The sequence below is a fragment of the Perognathus longimembris genome, chromosome 10 (assembly GCF_023159225.1).
Source record: "Perognathus longimembris pacificus isolate PPM17 chromosome 10, ASM2315922v1, whole genome shotgun sequence".
NCBI classification, from domain to species: Eukaryota; Metazoa; Chordata; class Mammalia; order Rodentia; family Heteromyidae; genus Perognathus; species Perognathus longimembris.
The window spans coordinates 9680746-9699135 of record NC_063170.1 but is presented as its reverse complement, the minus strand read 5'-3'; the positions used below and the strand labels follow the sequence as shown (position 1 = coordinate 9699135).

At 48.0% G+C, this 18390-nt stretch overlaps 1 protein-coding gene across 1 annotated transcript in view; it reads left to right on the top strand.

Annotated features, from left to right (window-relative positions):
- The window catches only part of Pmfbp1 (polyamine modulated factor 1 binding protein 1), a 36431-nt gene extending 18919 nt beyond the window's left edge, over positions 1-17512 (top strand). Inside the window, exons 6-20 of the mRNA XM_048354738.1 lie at positions 69-179; positions 3015-3141; positions 3239-3396; positions 4942-5185; positions 7466-7655; positions 7805-7958; positions 8535-8702; positions 8946-9083; positions 11171-11335; positions 11855-12022; positions 12304-12514; positions 13468-13552; positions 14017-14091; positions 16658-16884; positions 17505-17512. Coding sequence (XP_048210695.1) covers positions 69-179; positions 3015-3141; positions 3239-3396; positions 4942-5185; positions 7466-7655; positions 7805-7958; positions 8535-8702; positions 8946-9083; positions 11171-11335; positions 11855-12022; positions 12304-12514; positions 13468-13552; positions 14017-14091; positions 16658-16884; positions 17505-17512 — 2229 coding nt within the window. The remainder of the gene's footprint in view (positions 1-68; positions 180-3014; positions 3142-3238; positions 3397-4941; positions 5186-7465; positions 7656-7804; positions 7959-8534; positions 8703-8945; positions 9084-11170; positions 11336-11854; positions 12023-12303; positions 12515-13467; positions 13553-14016; positions 14092-16657; positions 16885-17504) is intronic.
- Positions 17513-18390: the final 878 nt, after the last annotated feature.

The window sequence follows — 18390 nt, the reverse complement described above, 5'->3', positions numbered from 1 at the left end:
GGAAGGCAAAGTAATAATAATCATATGACGCTGATCATCCACCCTGACTGACTTGTGTTCTTTCACAGGTTCTGGAGCGTGACGAGGCTTTGATCAAATTGCAAGCTGACTTCTCCTCCTATACAGCCACCCACAGATACCCTCCTAGCTCCTCAGAAGATGGTGAAGACATCAAAAAGGTGGCAGCCCCTTGGCTTCTTTGTGCCTAGTGGGATAAGCGTGAGCTGGGTTTTCTTCTGAACTTTCCTGGTTACTTTTATTTTATTTTATTTATTTTTGTGCTAGCACGAGAGCTTGAACTCAGGGATGAGTGTTCTCGCTGGCTCACGGCTGGTGCTCTCTACCACTTGAGCCATGTCTCCACTTTGAGATTTCTTTTCTGGTTAACTGGAGATAAGAGTACCTCAGATTTGTCTCTCCAGGCTGCCTTCAAATCTCAATCCTCAGAACTCGGCTTTCTGAGTAGCTAGGATTAGAGGCATCCATCACCAGCACCTGGCTTATTTCTATTTTCCTTTTGTAGCTTATAGTTTGTGTGATTTTAGTTGACTCTGTTGCAAGCATTCTGTGTATAATGTATACCAAGCCCCAAACAAAGATGGTGTCAGTATTGGATTTTAAGATTACATGATAGACCTAAACATGATAATAATCCCATTGGTTTGGTAAATTCCAGCCTCCTAGTGTCTGGCTAGAATTGAAAATTGCAAACTTTGGGAAGATTTCTACCACAAATTCCTTCCGTTTTTAACTCTAGAAAATGCAGAGCAATTTATTGATTTTAAAAATAAATGAAAGTTAAACCATGGGCATATGGGAATATGGTTTAGCTGTAGAGTGCTTGCCTAGCATGCATGAAGCCCTGGGTTCGATTCCTTAGCACCACAAACAGAAAAAGCTGAAAGCGGTGCTGTGGCTCAAGAGGTAGAGTGATAGCCTTGGGCAAAATGAAGCCAGGGACAGTGCCCAGACCCTCAGTTCAGGCCCCAGGACTGGCAAAAAAAAAAAAAATTAAACCATGTGAACAGAGATTTGATGAACCGATAGTCAAAGTCTCCTAGGCAAGCTCTTGCCTTAGGGCAGCCATACCTGAACATAGGGGCATGGCAGAGCCAGCCTCTGGAGCCTGCCCCGTGTGGGTGAGGGGAGGCTTGCATACATGGACCGAGACAGGATGCTACAACGGGGAGAGAAGAGGGAGAGCAAGGAAACACATCCACTGCCCCAGAGGTCCTGTAATGGGGAGGCAAAGACTCCTCTCGTTCTCACCTTGCAATTCCAGAAAGTTGGATGAACAAGGGATCAATATTGAACTTTGTAGTTCTTCTTTGTGACTGCAAATACCACCAGGACTTATTTTGAAGGTCAGTTCCGTGTTGTTCATATCTGACCTATGGCAAGACCTCATAGCACTCCATTTTTAAAATCATACAGATGAAACATCCCCATGAAATAGGATACTGCCCCTGCCCCTGCCCCTGCCATTTTATAGCTCCCACCGAGCCTTCATGCTGCCTGAATGTGCCTGTATGCATGAAACGAGGCCTACCGTGGTATGACACAGCTGTTCCCTCCTGCCCTGTCGGCTGTGCAGTCCTACTATGAACCTTTAGTCCTGCAGCACCCACACTTCCCCTGCACTTCTCCGGACTACATTTCTCCTTCCTGTCAATTCTGAAACCACATTAGCAACTCCACCCAGCATCCCGAGGCCCAAGCTATTCATTGTTCTTCTTCAGTCCGTGTGCCTGCCTGCCTCTAGATTGCAAAGTATTCCCTTATCAGGAGCGTTAGCTCAAGGCTGGAATCCCAACTTCCTGGGAGGTGAAGGTTGGGGATCTGTTTGGGGCCAGCCAGGGCATAAGGGTTCCGGAAAACCCATCTCAACCGATGGCTTGGTGTAGGGGATTGTGCCTGTCATACCAGCCCCAGGGGACACACAATGGCCAAGTACACTAGTGCACACCTATCGTCCCCATGACACTGGGAAGCTCAAGTAGAAAGACCACAGCCAAGGTTATGGCCATAAAGCAAAACCTTACATCAAAAATAACCAAGACAGAAATGGGCAGAAGGCATAGCTCAAGTGGGAGAGTACCTTCATTGCAAGCATGAGGCCCTGAGTTCAATCCCCAGTACCACCCAAAGAAAAGAAGTTTCCCTATCCTGCAGGGTAGCCACAGTTTCTGAAGAAGGACGACAAGCCCTATAAGATGTGACTTCCCCTAGCTCCTCCTGTCCTCCTACACACCAACCCTTTGCCCCGTGCTAACCCCACTGGCCTCCTTGGTGTTCTTCCTCCAGACTCATCCCTCTGCCCTATAAAGCTCACCTCTCAGATGCCAGTCCCAGAGATCCTGCCCCTCCTCCCAGGTCTCGGCTCAGAGGCTCCATGAGGCCAGCCCATCTTCCTGTCTAAAATCACATCACACATGCCCCAGTCTGCCCCCTGCACCTCCCCGTCCCCTTTGCACTCCTGTTCTTCCCATAGATGTGTCAATGTCTGACAGTTTCTGTAAGCCACTGCTTATTTTTCCCTTGGTCTCACCTCACTAGGAGGTCAGAACCATTGGGGCCAGGGATGTGTGTGTGTCTTCTTTGTTCTGCTGTCTCCAGCACCTGAGTCAGGGCCTGGCGCATCCCACGCCCCATCAGTGACTGTCTGGTGCAGAGAGGAAGGGCCGGTTTCCTTTGTGTACATTCTATATGAGTGTGCAAAAAAACAAAACAAAACACGTACTCACTACCTTATATCACTGTAATCCCTCTCGATGTCACCTTTACAATGAAAAAATAAATAAATTTTTGCTGAACTAAAGTAGAATTAACAAACCGTAAAATTCATTGCTATCTAACTCCAGGACATTTTTCCCGCCCCAAAGAAACTCATGGCAGTTGCCCCCCATTCCCTCCCCAGTCTCTGGTGAGCACTACCCTCCCCACGCCCGCACTGAGTTGCACTGTGGACATGTCCCCGATGTCCTCATGCCTCCTCCTCTTCTCCCCGCTGCCAGATACTGAAACACCTGCAGGAGCAGAAGGACAGCCAGTGCCAGAATGTGGAGGAGTACAAGAACCTTGTGAAGGACCTGCGCACGGAACTGGAAACCGTGTCGGAGCAGAAGAAGAACGTGATGAAGGGTTCGCTCAGGCTGGTGGGCGGAGCGGGGCTGGGCTGCAGAGCCAGAAGGAAGTGAGGCCCGCTTCTGAGCAACCCCGTCTTGTCCACCCCTTGTAGACATGATGAAGCTGGAGCTGGACTTGCACAGACTGCGGGAGGACGCGTCCGCCCACAGCGAGAAGAAGGACAGGGAGACCGGCATTCTGCAGCGCCAGCTGGATGAGCTGCAGCAGCAGTGCGCAGAGACGAAGAAGGTGGCTGCGGATAAAGACAAGGTGAGATTGTTGGCAGGTGTGAGGCCAGGCTTTGGGCTCATCCAGCTCTGCCTGCTCTACCCACTTGTGATTGCTACCAGAGCCTCAACACTGCACAATGTTCCAGCGTGCTCTCTTGTCCCAGACATAGCTTGGGGTACTTCTCTGGAAGTTTTTGGTCCTAGTCCTGTGGCTTGAACCAGGACCTGGGCATTGTCCCTGAACTTTCGTGCTCAAAGCTAGTGCTCCACTCCTTGAGCCACAACTCTACCTTTGGCTTTTTGATGGTTCATTAGAGATAGGAATCTCATGGACTTTTCTGCCTGAGCTGGCTTTGAATCAGGATCCTCAGATCTCAGCCACTAGCACCTGGCTCTAGGATTTTTTTTTGTAACATGTAATAACTGCATGTGTCATGCTAACACCATAAAGGCATAGGACAGGGCCTTCCTCCATTCTGAACGCAGCAAGCTAATTTGAGGGTAACAAGTTTGGGATACACTTGAATTGTTCCCATACACTTCTCTCACACTTCAACTGGAAGGAAATGCTGTAAAAGAAATAGAGGTCTTTTTATTAAGAATTCCATGTGAATTCCACCTTTCAACATTGCAAATCTTATGAACATACAAAGCAGGCAGTTTGGAATGTTAATGGTGTTATGCGATGGCCTAGAAGAGCTGTAGTTGGCAACATGAACCAAGTTCCCAGAAATGCCTTGAAATGAAACCAAGAATGGAAAGACTGTGAAACCAATACAAACTAATACTCAGGACTGTTCCAACACTAGACTTTCCTCACAGCTATTGCTTCTAATCCCATTGGACTGACTGGCTGTTCATTAAAACCTCTTGCTTCCAAGTATGGTGGAAATAGTAGAGCTACACAAAGCAAGGAAAATCTGGATGGATATCTCTACGCCACTCCTGTGTTCATTCAGCAAGTACTCTTGAGCCCCTATAACATACTAAGCAGTATAGTAGACACTAAATATGTAGCCAAACATGCCGCATCTTTCTCTAAGTAAGATGGGAGCCAGCAGAGACTAATTGGACATATACTATATCCAAAATTTTATACAGTAGTTCCATCCTTACCCCATCTGCCCATTGGATACATTCCAAGACCCCAACGGATGCCTGCAACCATAGATAATATCAAATCCTCTACACCTCTTTCATTCCTATCCCAATGATAATACCACTGATAAAGTTTAACTTATAAATTAAGCTCAGTAAGATCTTAACCAAAAAAGTAACTAATGGTAAAGTAGAGAAATTATTATAGACGACCATAAAACTTAGGTGAATGTGGTCTGATGGGAGAAGATACAAAGCCCAAGCAATGCACTCCCAGCCGGTGCTCCCCCAGTGCTCTCTCCTGCACTCCTGACTTGGGTTTTCTGAGATCCCCGGTGGCCGTGGGGACCCATCGTAGTGGCAGGAGCATAGGTAGGAGGCTCTGGCAATATCCAGGGCAAGAGACGATGGTGACTTGGGTGAGGGCTCAGCCCCTGCCTGCTGCGGCTCGGGCCTTCCCCAGCATGCTCACTTTGCTTTTCCCCAGATGCTCCACGATAAGGAAGAAATGCTTCATGAGTTGGAAAGGAAGGTGAGCCAGGTTCAGGGCTTCCTCAGGAAGAAGGAGCTGGAGCTGGAGAAGAACCAGTCCACATTAACAGAAATGGAAGAGACCCTCAAGGAGGCCAAGCAAGACTCCAAACACAAGATGGAGTGCGAGGCCCTGAGGGCTGAGGTCCAGAAACTGCAGGACCTCCTCGATGAGGCTAAACAGCAGCACAAAGTAACAGGTGAGGCTGGGCAGAGAGGGTGGAGCAGCCCCTCCCTCTCCAAATGGCTACCCCAATGTCTCACCTCTAGGCCTATCTCAAAGTGGGTCCTTCCACCGGAGAGAAATGGCTGAACTCACAAACACACACCCTGGGCTCTCTCAGATGAGGATCCCACAGGGAGGACTGGGCTTTGCATCACAGTCCTCTCCATCTCCATCTCCTCCAGGCCCTTGATCACATAGTTCACTTCTCCCCTGCCTGGTTTCCAACTCCCCTTCTCCCTTTCACCTTCAAACACATCCTCCCTGCCGAGCTTGCACTGCAAAGATCATGTCCTTGCCCCTCTGCGCTTATATACAAGGTTTCTTGGGGAAGGAGACAGCGTTCTTGAATTAGACATAGGGGTGGTGGTTATACAGCTGGTGAGTACACTAAAGCCACTGAATTGTCCACCTTCAAGGGATACATGTATGTTATACGAAGGTGTTTTCAATCTAAAAGAAGATCTAAGGCTTGGCTTCCGTCGCCTTTCTGTATGCTACCTTACAAGGTCGCCATTCACACTCCAAGCCTCATTTTTCGGCTTTGGAGACGCTCTGTATGCCCCATTCAGCCACAGGTCTTGCTACTGGTTTCTCTCTTCCCTGCTTTGCTCAGACTGTAGTAGTCCATCCCTGCAGACTCTGCCCTCTGTCCTTTCCCCTGTCCCTCGGTACTCTTTCTCCAGTGCACTCCCTCCTTGTAGCTCCATTTCTCTGCTGATGGCCTCCAACGTCGAGCCCTGGCCTGGTTTTGCAGCTGTGGTCAGCCTTATCTTGTTTCCCTTGGACACCCCATCTCCTCTCGCAACTCAGATTTCCAAAAATGAACTCACCCCGTCCTCCCTGTTTCAAGCTATGTCCTCCTATCTCCTTTTCCCCAAAGTGCGCCACTTTGGTTGTAATGCCAGGTGACTTTGAGGAGGGAATGAAAGAATGATGTTTAACGTAGAAACTGCCGGATGAAGAACGTATTTGGCATGATGAAACCCCAATGAGAGCTGGGGACCGTGGCTCATGCAGAAAGAAGGAAATTGAGAGTCCCTGAATTCGAGCCCCATTACCCCCTCCCCTGTCTGTCTGTCTATCTGTCTGTCTGTCTGTCTCTCTCTCTCTATCTCTCTCTCTCTCTCTCTCTCTCTCTCTCTCTCACACACACACACACACACACACAGAGCAGCTTTCTTAGGAGCTCTTCCCTTCCATTGAGGCAAGAGCATGGGGGAAAGGCTATGGAAGGCTTGTCTAATCTAATGTGTTCTGATTTTCCTAAAGCACTCTTTTATATCAGGCCTCCGTTCAATGAGTCAAGTCTAAACATTGTTCTCAAGCCTTCAAAGCCCTCTGAAACCTCCTCAAATCCACTTACCTACTCAGCTCCCATTTTCCTTTCAAATGCACTAGCTCTCACATCCTTCCCCCACATTTTTTTTTCCCCTTTACCTTTGTTCTAACAATCCCCCACCTGGAACTCCCTCCCACTCCTTCCTTCCGGTAAGACTGTCAGTCAACTTCAAACCCTCTTCAAATCCATCTCCATCCCACATGGATTTCCCTTCCCACACTCACAGGCAGTGCGATTTTAGCATTCCAGAGTTCTCAAGCCAAGGGTGTCGCTCTGTGGTGGAGCACAGCTGAGCAAGCATAGGATCCTACACGTAAGCGCCCGCAAACACCACCACCAATAGTAATCTTATAAAAGACATTCCGGAGGTCTCTCTGGTAAGTGGCTTACTTATGGCTCCTCCATCAAACTATAAAACTCCATGGGGTGTGAGAGAGAATCAGTATTTAGTCCTTCATAGAAGGACAAGAAACAGGAGATACTGAACAATTTCTACTAATTTTCTTAATTTGGGCCAAGAGGTAGGAGGCAGATAATTGAACAGAGATCCTTAGACCTGATAATAAAATGGAGAGGACAGATGGGAAACTGAGGAAAGTCACAAAATGAAAGAACAGGGGCTGGGGATATGGCCTAGTGGCAAGAGCCCTTGCCTCGTATACATGAGGCCCTGGGTTCAATTCCCCAGCACCACATATACAAAAAATGGCCAGAAGCGGCGCTGTGGCTCAAGCGGCAGAATGCTAGCCATGAGCAAAAAGAAGCCAGGGACAGTGCTCAGACCCTGAGTTGAGTCCAAGCCCCAGGACTGGCCAAAAAAAAAAAAGAAAGAACAGACTAGATTCTTTAGAGTCCACCCTGCCTGCAGGCCCTTCCACATGGACATGCCACCAGCCTGTCTCTTGGTTTCTGCAGGCCAGCAATTATCTCAATGTAAAGATGACAATGAGGAATTAGGGCACAAACTAGAGGATACCCAGAAGAAACTGCAGAACTGCATTCAAATGGACAAAGAGAAGTCAGAAACCATTGACTCACTACAAAAAGAGCTACAGAAACACCAAAGAAGGGCCTCGACCGTCGAAGGGCAGCTGTTAGATAACAGGTACCCCTGGCTCCCTTCCCCTGGGAGCCAGCCAGGACCACCATGGGCGGCCACCAGACTCGAGACAGCAGGGCCTTTTTTATAAGGCCAATCCAGTGTACCAGCATTGGTGCTGGAATGGTTTCCCTATTGTTGTCACTTTGCTTTAGGAAACAGGCAGAAACGTTGTCCTCAGAACTGGGTGAGGCGCTGAAAAAGCTTGAAAATGCAGACAAGGAGAAGAAACAGCTTCAGAAGACACTGGTTGAGCAGGATATAAAAATAAATGAAATGCTGAGCAGTGGCAAAGTCACTCAGCACCAGGTACGGAGGGCAAGCAGGCAGCCGGTACCAGCAGCTGTCCTGCTCTGAGATTCAATGTATCCTTTGTTTGGCGAGATCCAGGCAAAGGGATGGGCCAGAATGTATGCTGCTTGCTACCCTGGCCGCTTGGCTAGAACTCCCATGACCAGTAATAAGCATTTTTAAAAGAGTAAGCTCAGAAATGAATCAAATAACAATGTTGTTCTTTCAATAATTCACAAGGTCTCCTTATGGATCAATTTTAAATCTTTGCTTCCCTAACTGTTCTTTTTTTGTGCTCTTCTAAGATAGTTTAAAACTTTATTCAAAGGGGTTTCTATGTTAATAAATTTGGTAAGTATGAGAAAATACTGACGCTATGGGAATTAGATCCACAAACAAAATTGATTAAATTAATTGAAGTAAAACTGTTGACAGCACACGGGAACAAAGTTTTCTGTTACTTATACCATAGAACTAAGGAACTGTTTTCAGATAGATTTCGATATTTTTCTGTCTATAATGGTCTAAATCTCCTCTTTGTCCAAATACAAATAAAGTGTAAGGCTGTTTTCCAACCCTTTTTTACTTTCTCAGCAAAAAGAGCTAGAAAAAGCCAAAGCCCAGGTAGAAGCTGAGCTTCAGGATACAATAAAGTTAATGGAAGAAAAACAGGATCAGTTGAAAAAGAACAAAGAAAAGGAGAAGTCACTGGAGGATGAACTTGACTCTTTGCAACAGGAAGTAAAAAGGAAGGAAAAGACGGTGAGAGGGGAAGCTGGCGAGAGTCAGGTCGTGAATCCAGGGCCGATTTCATGAGCCTAGCTGACTCAGGCAGGATGCAGAGGCTGTGGGCTCTGGGCACTCGGCGCTCAAGAGAGAAAGGAGGGACACTGGGAAAGGTTACTGAGTAGGCAAAGGGACCATGGGGTTGGGAAGAGTGGCGTTTCCTTAGTAGTCCCAGTTCACACTTCTCTTCTGGATTTTGCTCTTTCATGGGGGGAACAGTGGAAAGACAATTTGAGAAAGATGGAGGACGAAAACAAGCATCTCCAGGACGAGTTGGCAAATGCTTTTGCACAACTAGAATCTGCTGCCAACAAATGCAATGCCACCCAGAAAACGATCGATGATCTGAACTTACAGGTAAGTAGGTAGGAACCTCGGGGTGGGGGAGGAGAGTTGGAGCCTGTGACCCTTGATTTGAAATCTACCTATGTGTCCTCTACCACAACCATGAAACTGACTGGCTCAGCCAACTATACATACATTCTGTGGCCCCTTTCCTTGAATGGGGCCTCCCCCCCCCCCTTCTTTCTCTCCCAATGAATCATTTTTTTTCCTGTGTGCAAGATTTTATTTCATTCTCAATGGAGTCCCCAACTATCTGGACTTTATCAATCCTTTCCATGTTGTGTTTTAGACCCAAATGGAGTGAATTCGTTGTTTGGGGCAATTTGTGAGAGAACGGTTCCAAAGCTAGTCATAACACAAAAAGAGGATCAGACAAGAGACATTTCTATTGGGTACTTCACACAGGTAAAAATGACAGGAAGTGGCATCTGACATGTGCTAGGTCCTATGTTTGAATCCAGTCATCGTTTATGTAAAACTTTACTCCTAAAAAGATATATATATATATATATATATATATATATTGCTGTGATCTGTCTACAGCTGGAAGAAAAGCTGAGGCCCCGAGTCACTGAGTAGTAAGCAAAAGAGGAAAGCGGTGCTGAACTTGGGTTGTCAAGCACAAATACCTGTTCTTTCCATCGTGAGCAGTGACATTTCCCACAACTGAATACGTTCCATCTTCCTGGAAAACAAAACAGAGAGCATCTTGGGATACAAATTTAAGACAAAGCAGCTCCTACTGCTTCATATTATTTTTTAAAATATTAACATTGACTGGCTATTCTTAGTTTAAGAATAGAACTGGAACTGGGGTGCCTGTGGCTCACACACATGATCCTTGCAACTTGGGAGACTGAGACCCGGAGGATCATGGTTTGAAGCTGGCCTCAGCTGAAAAGTTTATGAGACATCTTCACAACTCCTAGCTGGCTGTCAACCTAAGCTACAGAGGAGGCTGAGAGGGGAGGACTCAGTTCCAGGCCTGCATGGACCGCAATGTCTATGAGACTCCATCTCCACAGCAGGAAGCTCTGTGTGTACGCCTGTGATCCCAGGCAACAATGGAAAGCCTAAAGTCGGTGGATCACAATCTAAGCACAGGCCTGGATGGGAAATGAGTCCTTGCCCTAAAAATAACCAGTGAAAGACAACACGCACTTAGTGGTACCACAGCTACCTAGAAAGCACAAGGCCTGAGATCAAACGACTGTAATGCTGAGAGAGACGGAGACAGACAGAGACAAAGCCACAGAGAAAGAGACAGAGACAGGAAGGGAAAGGGAAGAGAGGGGAGAGGAGGGCTACTCAGCATTACTTTCTGTCTTTCTGTGATAATGGGAAAGTATGTCTGAGCTACCACTACCATAACCACTAGTCATATGTTGACACTCAGTACTTGGAATATGACGTGGGTGTTGAATTTTATCAGGTTCTTTTTCAGAAAGAAAAAAAATCTGGTAATATAGCATCTTTTCCCTTAAATCGGCTGATTTTTTGGTCCACGTACAACTCTTTTAGTACAGTTAGGACACTCCGAGAAGTGAAATGGGCCAATGTGACTCGAGAGTGCTGATCAAGGAGACATTGCTATAGGACAGGATTAGGAAGGTTGAGTGGGGGCAGATATTACGGTCTCTGCTAAGAAATGGGGGGGGGGGTCTTATTCTTAGCAATAGAAAGCTGTTGGGAGAATTTCCTCAAGGGGACAAGAGAGATGAAACTGACTAATGTATAGAAATGGGTTGAGGAAAAGGGGGTATTGTGGATGTGAAAAGACCAGTTAGGAGACAATAGCTGCCTGTACTAGAATAAAGTCAGACCAGCTGATGAAATGACCGTGAAAGAAAGTGAGAGAACCAGGATAACTTGGTGGAATTCACCTGGAAAACCATTTAGGTCCAATACTCTAAATATAATTGGAGGCGCATCTGGAAAGATAGCACTAACCTTTTACACCAGAGCAGTACAGATGGGAGCATGAACGGTAACTGCTGTGAAGATTATAGCAGTGAAGAGAGCCCAGGTCTTATCCCCTTCTTACCATCGCGGAGGGCCAGGAGCGGGGCCCTTCACAGTGATGTTCTTGTTTCCTACAGTTAAATGCCCAAAAGGAGTCCAAAATGAATCTGCAGATGCAGTTGGACTCGGCTATAAAGAAAGAGAAGCTTTGCATGCAGAACATGGTCTCCAAAGACGCTTTTGAGGAATTGTCACGCAAGTCGCACGCCTGCCAAGATGACCTGACCCAAGCCCTGGAGAAGGTGAGGCCACGCCCTCTCAGCCCTAGGAAGTGTTCAAAGAAATGCCGGAGACCCCAGAGACACTTCCCTACATGGCTGGCTCTCTTCGGGGCATCTCCAACCCTTCCCGGGAGCTGCACTGGGACTCCTGTCAAGAGAAGGCTTGCCTCCCCTTAGTTAGGCTTTGCTGGGGGGGAGGGGAGTAGGGGAAGGCAAAGATGGAAGCCAAGCTTAACCAGTCTTTCTGCCCTGGTGACTCAGGAGCAAGGCCTTCCCCAAGGCGGATTGTCAGGGGGAATTGCACTCTATCCCTCTGCCGATCACACCTACAGATCCAATCATCAGACTTGAAGAGGAGGGAATGGGAATGGGTGGCGGAGTGGGGGACTTCAGAAAACTACCCCTCTCTGGAACACTGGGCAAAGTGACCATCGGTGCCAGTCAGCACAGGGAGGGACTGGAACCCTTCTCTGTTCAGGACTCCGCAAAGAGCCAAAGGGCTCTGATGGCCACTTTCATCCCCTTTGTCTTTACTGGAAGCTCAATCATGCGACCTCAGAGACAAAGAACCTGCAGCGAGCATTGCAACAGGCCCAAGAGAGGAAAAGTCAGCTGGAAGATGAAATCCTTGCTTACGAGGACAGGATGAAAAAGGTCAATGTGGAATTAAAAAAACTGCAGAACTTCCACCAGGAGAGTGAACTAGAGGTGAGGAGAAGCCAGGGGCTTGGGCTGCTTTTCTCTTCAGGGTGCACAAGGTCACCTCTTGCATCCAGAATTATTTAGCATTAAGCCATGCCCTTTGGCGAATACATTCCCTCCACTTTCTCTGCTCCTTGATGAGCAGAGGGAGCATAGATCAGGGTAGGAGCGCCCTCTGCTGGCTCCTGGAAAGAAAGCCCCCCCCCAACACACACTAATCCACCCAGGCCAAGAAAGCCTACCCTCCACCATGTCTTTGTGTGATCATTTTTTGTGCTCCTGAGCAGGTGCGCGCCTTCGACAAGAAGCTGGAGGAGATGAGCAACCAGGTGCTGCAGTGGCAGAAACAGCACCAGAGCGACCTCAAGATGCTGGCAGCTAAGGAATCGCAGCTCAGGTCCTTTCAAGAGGAAATGGCCACCCTGAAAGAAAACCTCCTTGCAGATGAGAAAGAGGTGGGCACCCCTTCCCTACTGTTGCTTCCTTTTGTGCCCTCTTGCCCAAGATAGCCCTTGATGAGCTGGTGGTGCAGGGATCCAGGAAAGTGCAGCTCCCCACCCCCACCACCCCTGCCTCAACCTACCTGTGTTCTTATGGCTTGGTTGATACACATTGGCCGAAAGAAACACCCCATTCCAGTGCCGCGTCTGACTTAGAACCCCTCTGAGTGGTCCTCCAGAATAGATCCTGTACGTTCCGCAGCCCCCCCATACCCTAAGACAGACGTGAGTAAGTAGACACGCCCCACGACCTGAGCCCTGAAATTTATGATCGGAGGCCTCAGGACATCTTGAGGCAGCTGCAGAGCTTTTGTCCAAATGAGAAAGAGGCTAGCTCTTCCTCCAAATATTTTTCTTCCATACGTTGGAAAAATGATCTTAAGCTGGGCATAATGGTTCACTTCCTATAATCTCAGCTACACACGAGGCAGAGATGAGAGGATTACGGTTTGAGGCCAGCCAGGGCAAAAAGTTAACATAATTCTATTCCGCTCAATGAGCTGGGCATGGTATTACACACCTGTGGTCTCAGCTATGCAGGAGTCAGAGGTAGAAGGACCCTGGTCAGAGACCAACTCTAGGCATGATCAGATTCTATCTGAAAAGTAGCTCAAATAAGTAATATAGCACTTGCTTAGCATAAGGCCCTGAGTTCAGACTCCAGTATCACCACACACACAAACAAAAGGTTGATATGGCATACTGTTATTTTAGAACAAGTCACTGCATTGCCTTTGGCTGGAAACCGTTATTGTGTGTGTGTGTCTGCTCTACATGGTGACCTCAGAACCATCACGTGATGTAAGCAACACTGGCCTCAGCTTAGACAGCACTGTTGATTTCTTTTGGGGAGACAAGAAGTAGGCTTTAGGGTGGCACCCACCCTCTTATTCTCTCATTTTCTTCTTACTTGGCAGGGCTACTACCCACACCCACAAGCGCAAGGGGCAGGGGCGGCGCCGGCGGCTCCTCGTAGGGCCCACAGAGAAAATGATCAGACAGTATCCAACATGGAGCAGTGGGCAAAAGAGCAGAAGTAAGTGTGGAAGACGAGGCAGGAGGGTCTAAGGTCAGTGGAGATGAGGAACCATGTGCGTACCCTGGTTAGCCAAGTGCACACTCGCTGTGCCCTGCCCTGCTGGGAAACAGATCCAGTCGCAGCCCACACCCAACCATTAGGATAAGACAGGCAGCTTTAGAAAGTCCTGCTACGGAGAGATGGGGCAGCATCGAGATGGAAGGGGAGTTTTGCTGGGGCTCAAGTTTTCTCCTCCCAACCTGAGCTCCAGCTTCGCTTGGATCCTTTAAACTCATTCAGTGATTTTGCCTCCCAGTTGAATAGGAGGAGCTCTTAGTTGCTAGGTGCGAGCAAGGCCTTGGGTCTGGGGACAGAGAGAAGCAGGGCGGCCTGGTGGCCTTGCCGAGAAGTAGACACTCCCACTGCCAAGCTGGCTCACCAGAAGCTCGGGGATAAGCCACTCTTGGTTCATTTCATTCCAGGATCGCCAACGAGAAGCTAGGCAACAAGCTCCGTGAACAGGTCAAATACATTGCCAAGCTGACTGGTGAAAAGGAGTAAGTGGCCCCACCCACCCTGGCCGCTCCCTCGGCCTCATAAGCAGGGCCAGCCTGGCTTTATCACTCACTCTGAAGCTCCCACCCCAGGGAAGACCCTCAGGGCCTGAATCTGCATCCGTGGGACCTCGGCCACTCGGGGCCTCACTCCCCTCCCAGCAGGACAAGCAGGGGCCACTGGTCTGCAGGCCCCTTCCTATTCCCCGCTCTGTAGTTCCCAGAGGTCAAGAAGGCTGAGAAGGGAGCAGGCACTTGAAGACAGACAGGGACTCGGTGACTGTCACACAGATTCCCCCACATGAAGGAAACACAGAGGAGCAGCTCCCCCTGGCGCGCTCTGAGATAAGCAGTTCAGACTGAGGAGTCCTCTTTTCCACCCAGCCATCGAGGAATGTGTGCTTCCAGCACTGCCCTCCCCTGCAGCCTTACCTCGCTCACCTGTGTGCTCTAGGCTGGAGATGCTGAGAGTTAGGATGCGAGAGCCTGGGAGGTTTGAGGAGAGAGGTAAAGGAATGAATGTCCACAAGTGAGCGTTGGGAGGTGATGCCAGAGCCTAGGAGATAGCGTCCCGGGCTTTTGTCAGAAATGACCACATTTGTAGCACACCGGAAGGATCTGGGATGGGCTTGCTTGTGACGAAGTGGATCAAGCAGCAGCTGCCCCCAAAACTCTACGCCAGGGGCTGAGCCCAGATGACTCCAGCCGGAACACATTATGACACCCGTTTACTGGAGAGAGCTAACTATTGCCAGAACTTGAAAAAAAAATAACAGATAACTTCAAGCTTTTCATTATACCAAGTTCTAGGATGTTCTGTTTGGCAAAGAATTCATTCTTGAGTTTCCTTGATCCTATTGAAAGGAAATTTTGTAATAATAAAAGTAGGTCAATATTAACTGTTTGGTATATGTGAGACACTGTTCTAAGTGCTTTACATGTATTAACTTGTTTAATCTTCTTAAGATATCAGGAGTTCAGGATACAGGTGCTTAACTGAAGGTAGTGGGGTTGTCTAGATAAGCCCAGCATAAGTTGAAAATATTATTAAATCAAAAATGCATTTAAAAACCCAGGCACCAGTGGCTCATGCCTATAATCCTAGCTACTAAGGAGGCTGAGATCTGAGGATCACAGTTCAAAACCAGCCCAGGCAGGAAAGACTGTGAGACTTTGATCTCCAATAAACTACTCAGAAAAGGCCAGAAGTGGTGTTGTAGCTCAAAATGGTAGAGCCTTGAGCAAAAGAAGCTCAGGGACAGCGCCCAGGCCCTGAGTTCAAACCATAGGAGCAGGAAAAAAATGCATTTAAGAGTCAGGTATTGTGATGCATGGCTGTAATCTCAGCTACATAGCAGGCAAACATAGAACTGGAGTCCAAGGCCAGATCTGGGGAAAAAAAAAAACATGAGACCCTATCTGAAAATTAACTAAAACAACAAGTTGTAGAGAGCCTGCCTAGCAAGCATACGGCTCTGAGTTCAAACCCCAGTGCCATCAATAAATGAAATAACTATCAGACACAGCTTAGCAACATATTGCTGTGAAGAGTAGCAGTTGTTTTCCCCTGGGAACCCCATGGCTAACTGGTAACATAGGGGCATCTCTGCTATCTGCTGCCCAGGATCGCAAGCAAGGATTGGACCACGTACTACTAAGTCTGGGAAAGATCCATATTCAAAATTCAAAGTACAGTTTCCAGTGAATGTGTATGGTTTGGGCACCATTATAAAGTCCAAAACTTGTAAGTCAAGGACGGTCAATAGGTACAGACCTCATTTACAGCTGAAGAAAGAGACAAACAGGAAAGATCAATCATTTGTCTCTGGTCTCAGGACTTGGCCAGCTCTGAAAGTCTTATTTCAGAGAGCTTCCACCCTCTGCTCGCATGGTGGGGAAATGCAGTTGTTGTGATGGCAAATGCAAATGGTAGCTGTCCCTGTTGTTTGTTGAACACAGGAAACGGTATCGTAGGTTGTTGCTTCACCTCCATTGTAATGTGTACTTTCTATCTGTAAAATGGGAACACACACACACACATACACACACACAACTTCCCCAAGTTCTCACCAAGTAGTGGTACATGACTGTAATCTCAGCAGAGGCAAGAGAATCATGAGTCAAAACCAGCCTAGACTACTAGACTACAGGGTAAAACCCTATCTTAAAAAAACAAAACAAAAACCCTTAATTTTGAAACAGCCAAGATTCCTGTTCAAGCAAGGAGCTGAGGGCTTGATATCCACGCTGGCTAAGAGCACCCCAGTAATCCCTGAGCCCCTAGGCCACGTGGCTGGAATTGAATGACTCCGCGAGGCCTTGTCTATCACAGGATCCTACACAAACCCCAAAGCAAGCAGCTCCAGCGCTGATGGCGTGACTCAGAAGTGCTAGTTCTGGGTTCTCCCTCTCCTAGGCCTGGGCTTCTTCCACCGTGGGTATGAACCCCAGCCCTGGGGGACCCCGGGCCCCCACACCCTGTGATGGCTCCAGTCACCAGCTCTTCCCAACAGGGAGCTAAGCCCCTCATGCCAACCAAAGGCCCCCGTGTCCCTCCCTCTCCTCACAGCCAGCTCCACAATGTCATGGTCCACTTGCAGCAGGAAAACAAGAAGCTCAAGAGTGAGATTGAAGAGAAGAAGATGAAAACCTGCAACCCAAGGCTGGGCGCCAAAACCCTAATCCCCAGCAAACTGGAGCACACCCCGAGGGGAAAGGCATGCGGTGTATTGGGCTGGAAGGATGCGGGTCACAAGACGGACATGGCCAAGTGCATCGGCTTGCCCCACTACTCAGGTACGGCGGCCCCGTGCCACTGTTGCTACCAGGATGTCTCCATCCTTGGTCCCGTGTGCCAAAACCATCCGAATGTGTCATCATGTTTTTCCAAGCCTATTGAGATGGGAGACCACTTAGAGAGAAGGAACGGGAGCGGTGATCTGATGTGGAGAGGTAGCCACATCTGCTGAGGGAGGAGACCGAATTCGGCCGTTTCTGAGGATTTTAGTGAAAGCCAAGTGCCTATCTCCCATCTTAGCATCTTCCTTGGGTGATGGAGCTAGAGACTCCACAAGAGCAGCCCTGCCCCCATTCGGCCTGGGTCTATGCTTATATTTCCTACCGCCTCTAAACTCCGTGGTACCCCGGAGCTGCCTGGCTCTGAGGCTAGTCTTTGGGGGAATTACCTCACTCGTTTCTCCTCAAATCCAAACCTCTCATTTCCTTCCCAATTCCCTCAGGTTCCTCGTTTTGCTAGGATCAGCACCTTGCCCTGAGCATTGCTGCCACAGATGTTTTCGGAGGAAAGTGGGCGTATCTCTCGTGACCTGTCCATGCACTTAGGGGAATGGCTCGAGGTCCCCAGCCTGGTTTGCACCATCCTGATGTTTCACTGAGTTTTGTCCCACTTCCTGCAGTGGAATGAACCTTGGCACCACAGTTCCACCTCCAGGCCCAGACTCTGAAATAAAGATATGAACAAGACAGCCTCCGTGAGCGCCTGGTATCCTGTAGGTATCTCAGCCCCGCACGGGCCCCCGGCCGCAAGCTCATCCCTGGGCTCTCAGGCTGCTAACAGACACTTGTCTCTTTCCCTTACAGAGCACGCTACCATTCCCAAAGCAAGTCTCTGGATTGCCTGGAGTTTTTTGTTTGTTTGGGGTTTTTTTGCTATTTTTTTTGGTAATTTATTTATTAGTTAAAAATTTTTTGACAAGGTGTTGTGCAAAAAGGGTACAGTTACATAGTGGGGCAGTGTGTACATTTCTTGTGATAGCTTACACCCTGTTTTTCTTTCCCTTCCTTAGGTCAGGTAGACATATATACAATACCCAATGTACCAAGAACATATACAGTAGCCACATGGCCTACGCCAAAGAAAATTCGCCTAGGGATTTAAATGTAATGTCGATATTAGACAATATGTCCACAGTAGTCTTCTATGAACGTACACACATAGCTTTTGGGCTATTGTATTCCACTGAGAGGTCAATTTTTGACCTTTATATGTTGAGTAGTTGTTTGGTTTTAGTTACATAATGTAGGGTCGCTGACCCAATCCTGTGGGAAATACCATTTGACAAGCAGTTTTTGGTTTCACAGACCTGGTCTCTACTGTCTGTCACCCCATCTTAACAGTCATATATCAAGGAGACCATGCCCCTTTATTTTCTGTGTTCTAGGCTTGTCTCGCTCAACATTATTTGTTCAAGTTCTGACCATTTACCTGCGAATGACAATATTTCACCATTCCTAATCGCTATGTAGTATTCCATTGTGTATAGGTACCATATTTTTTGGATC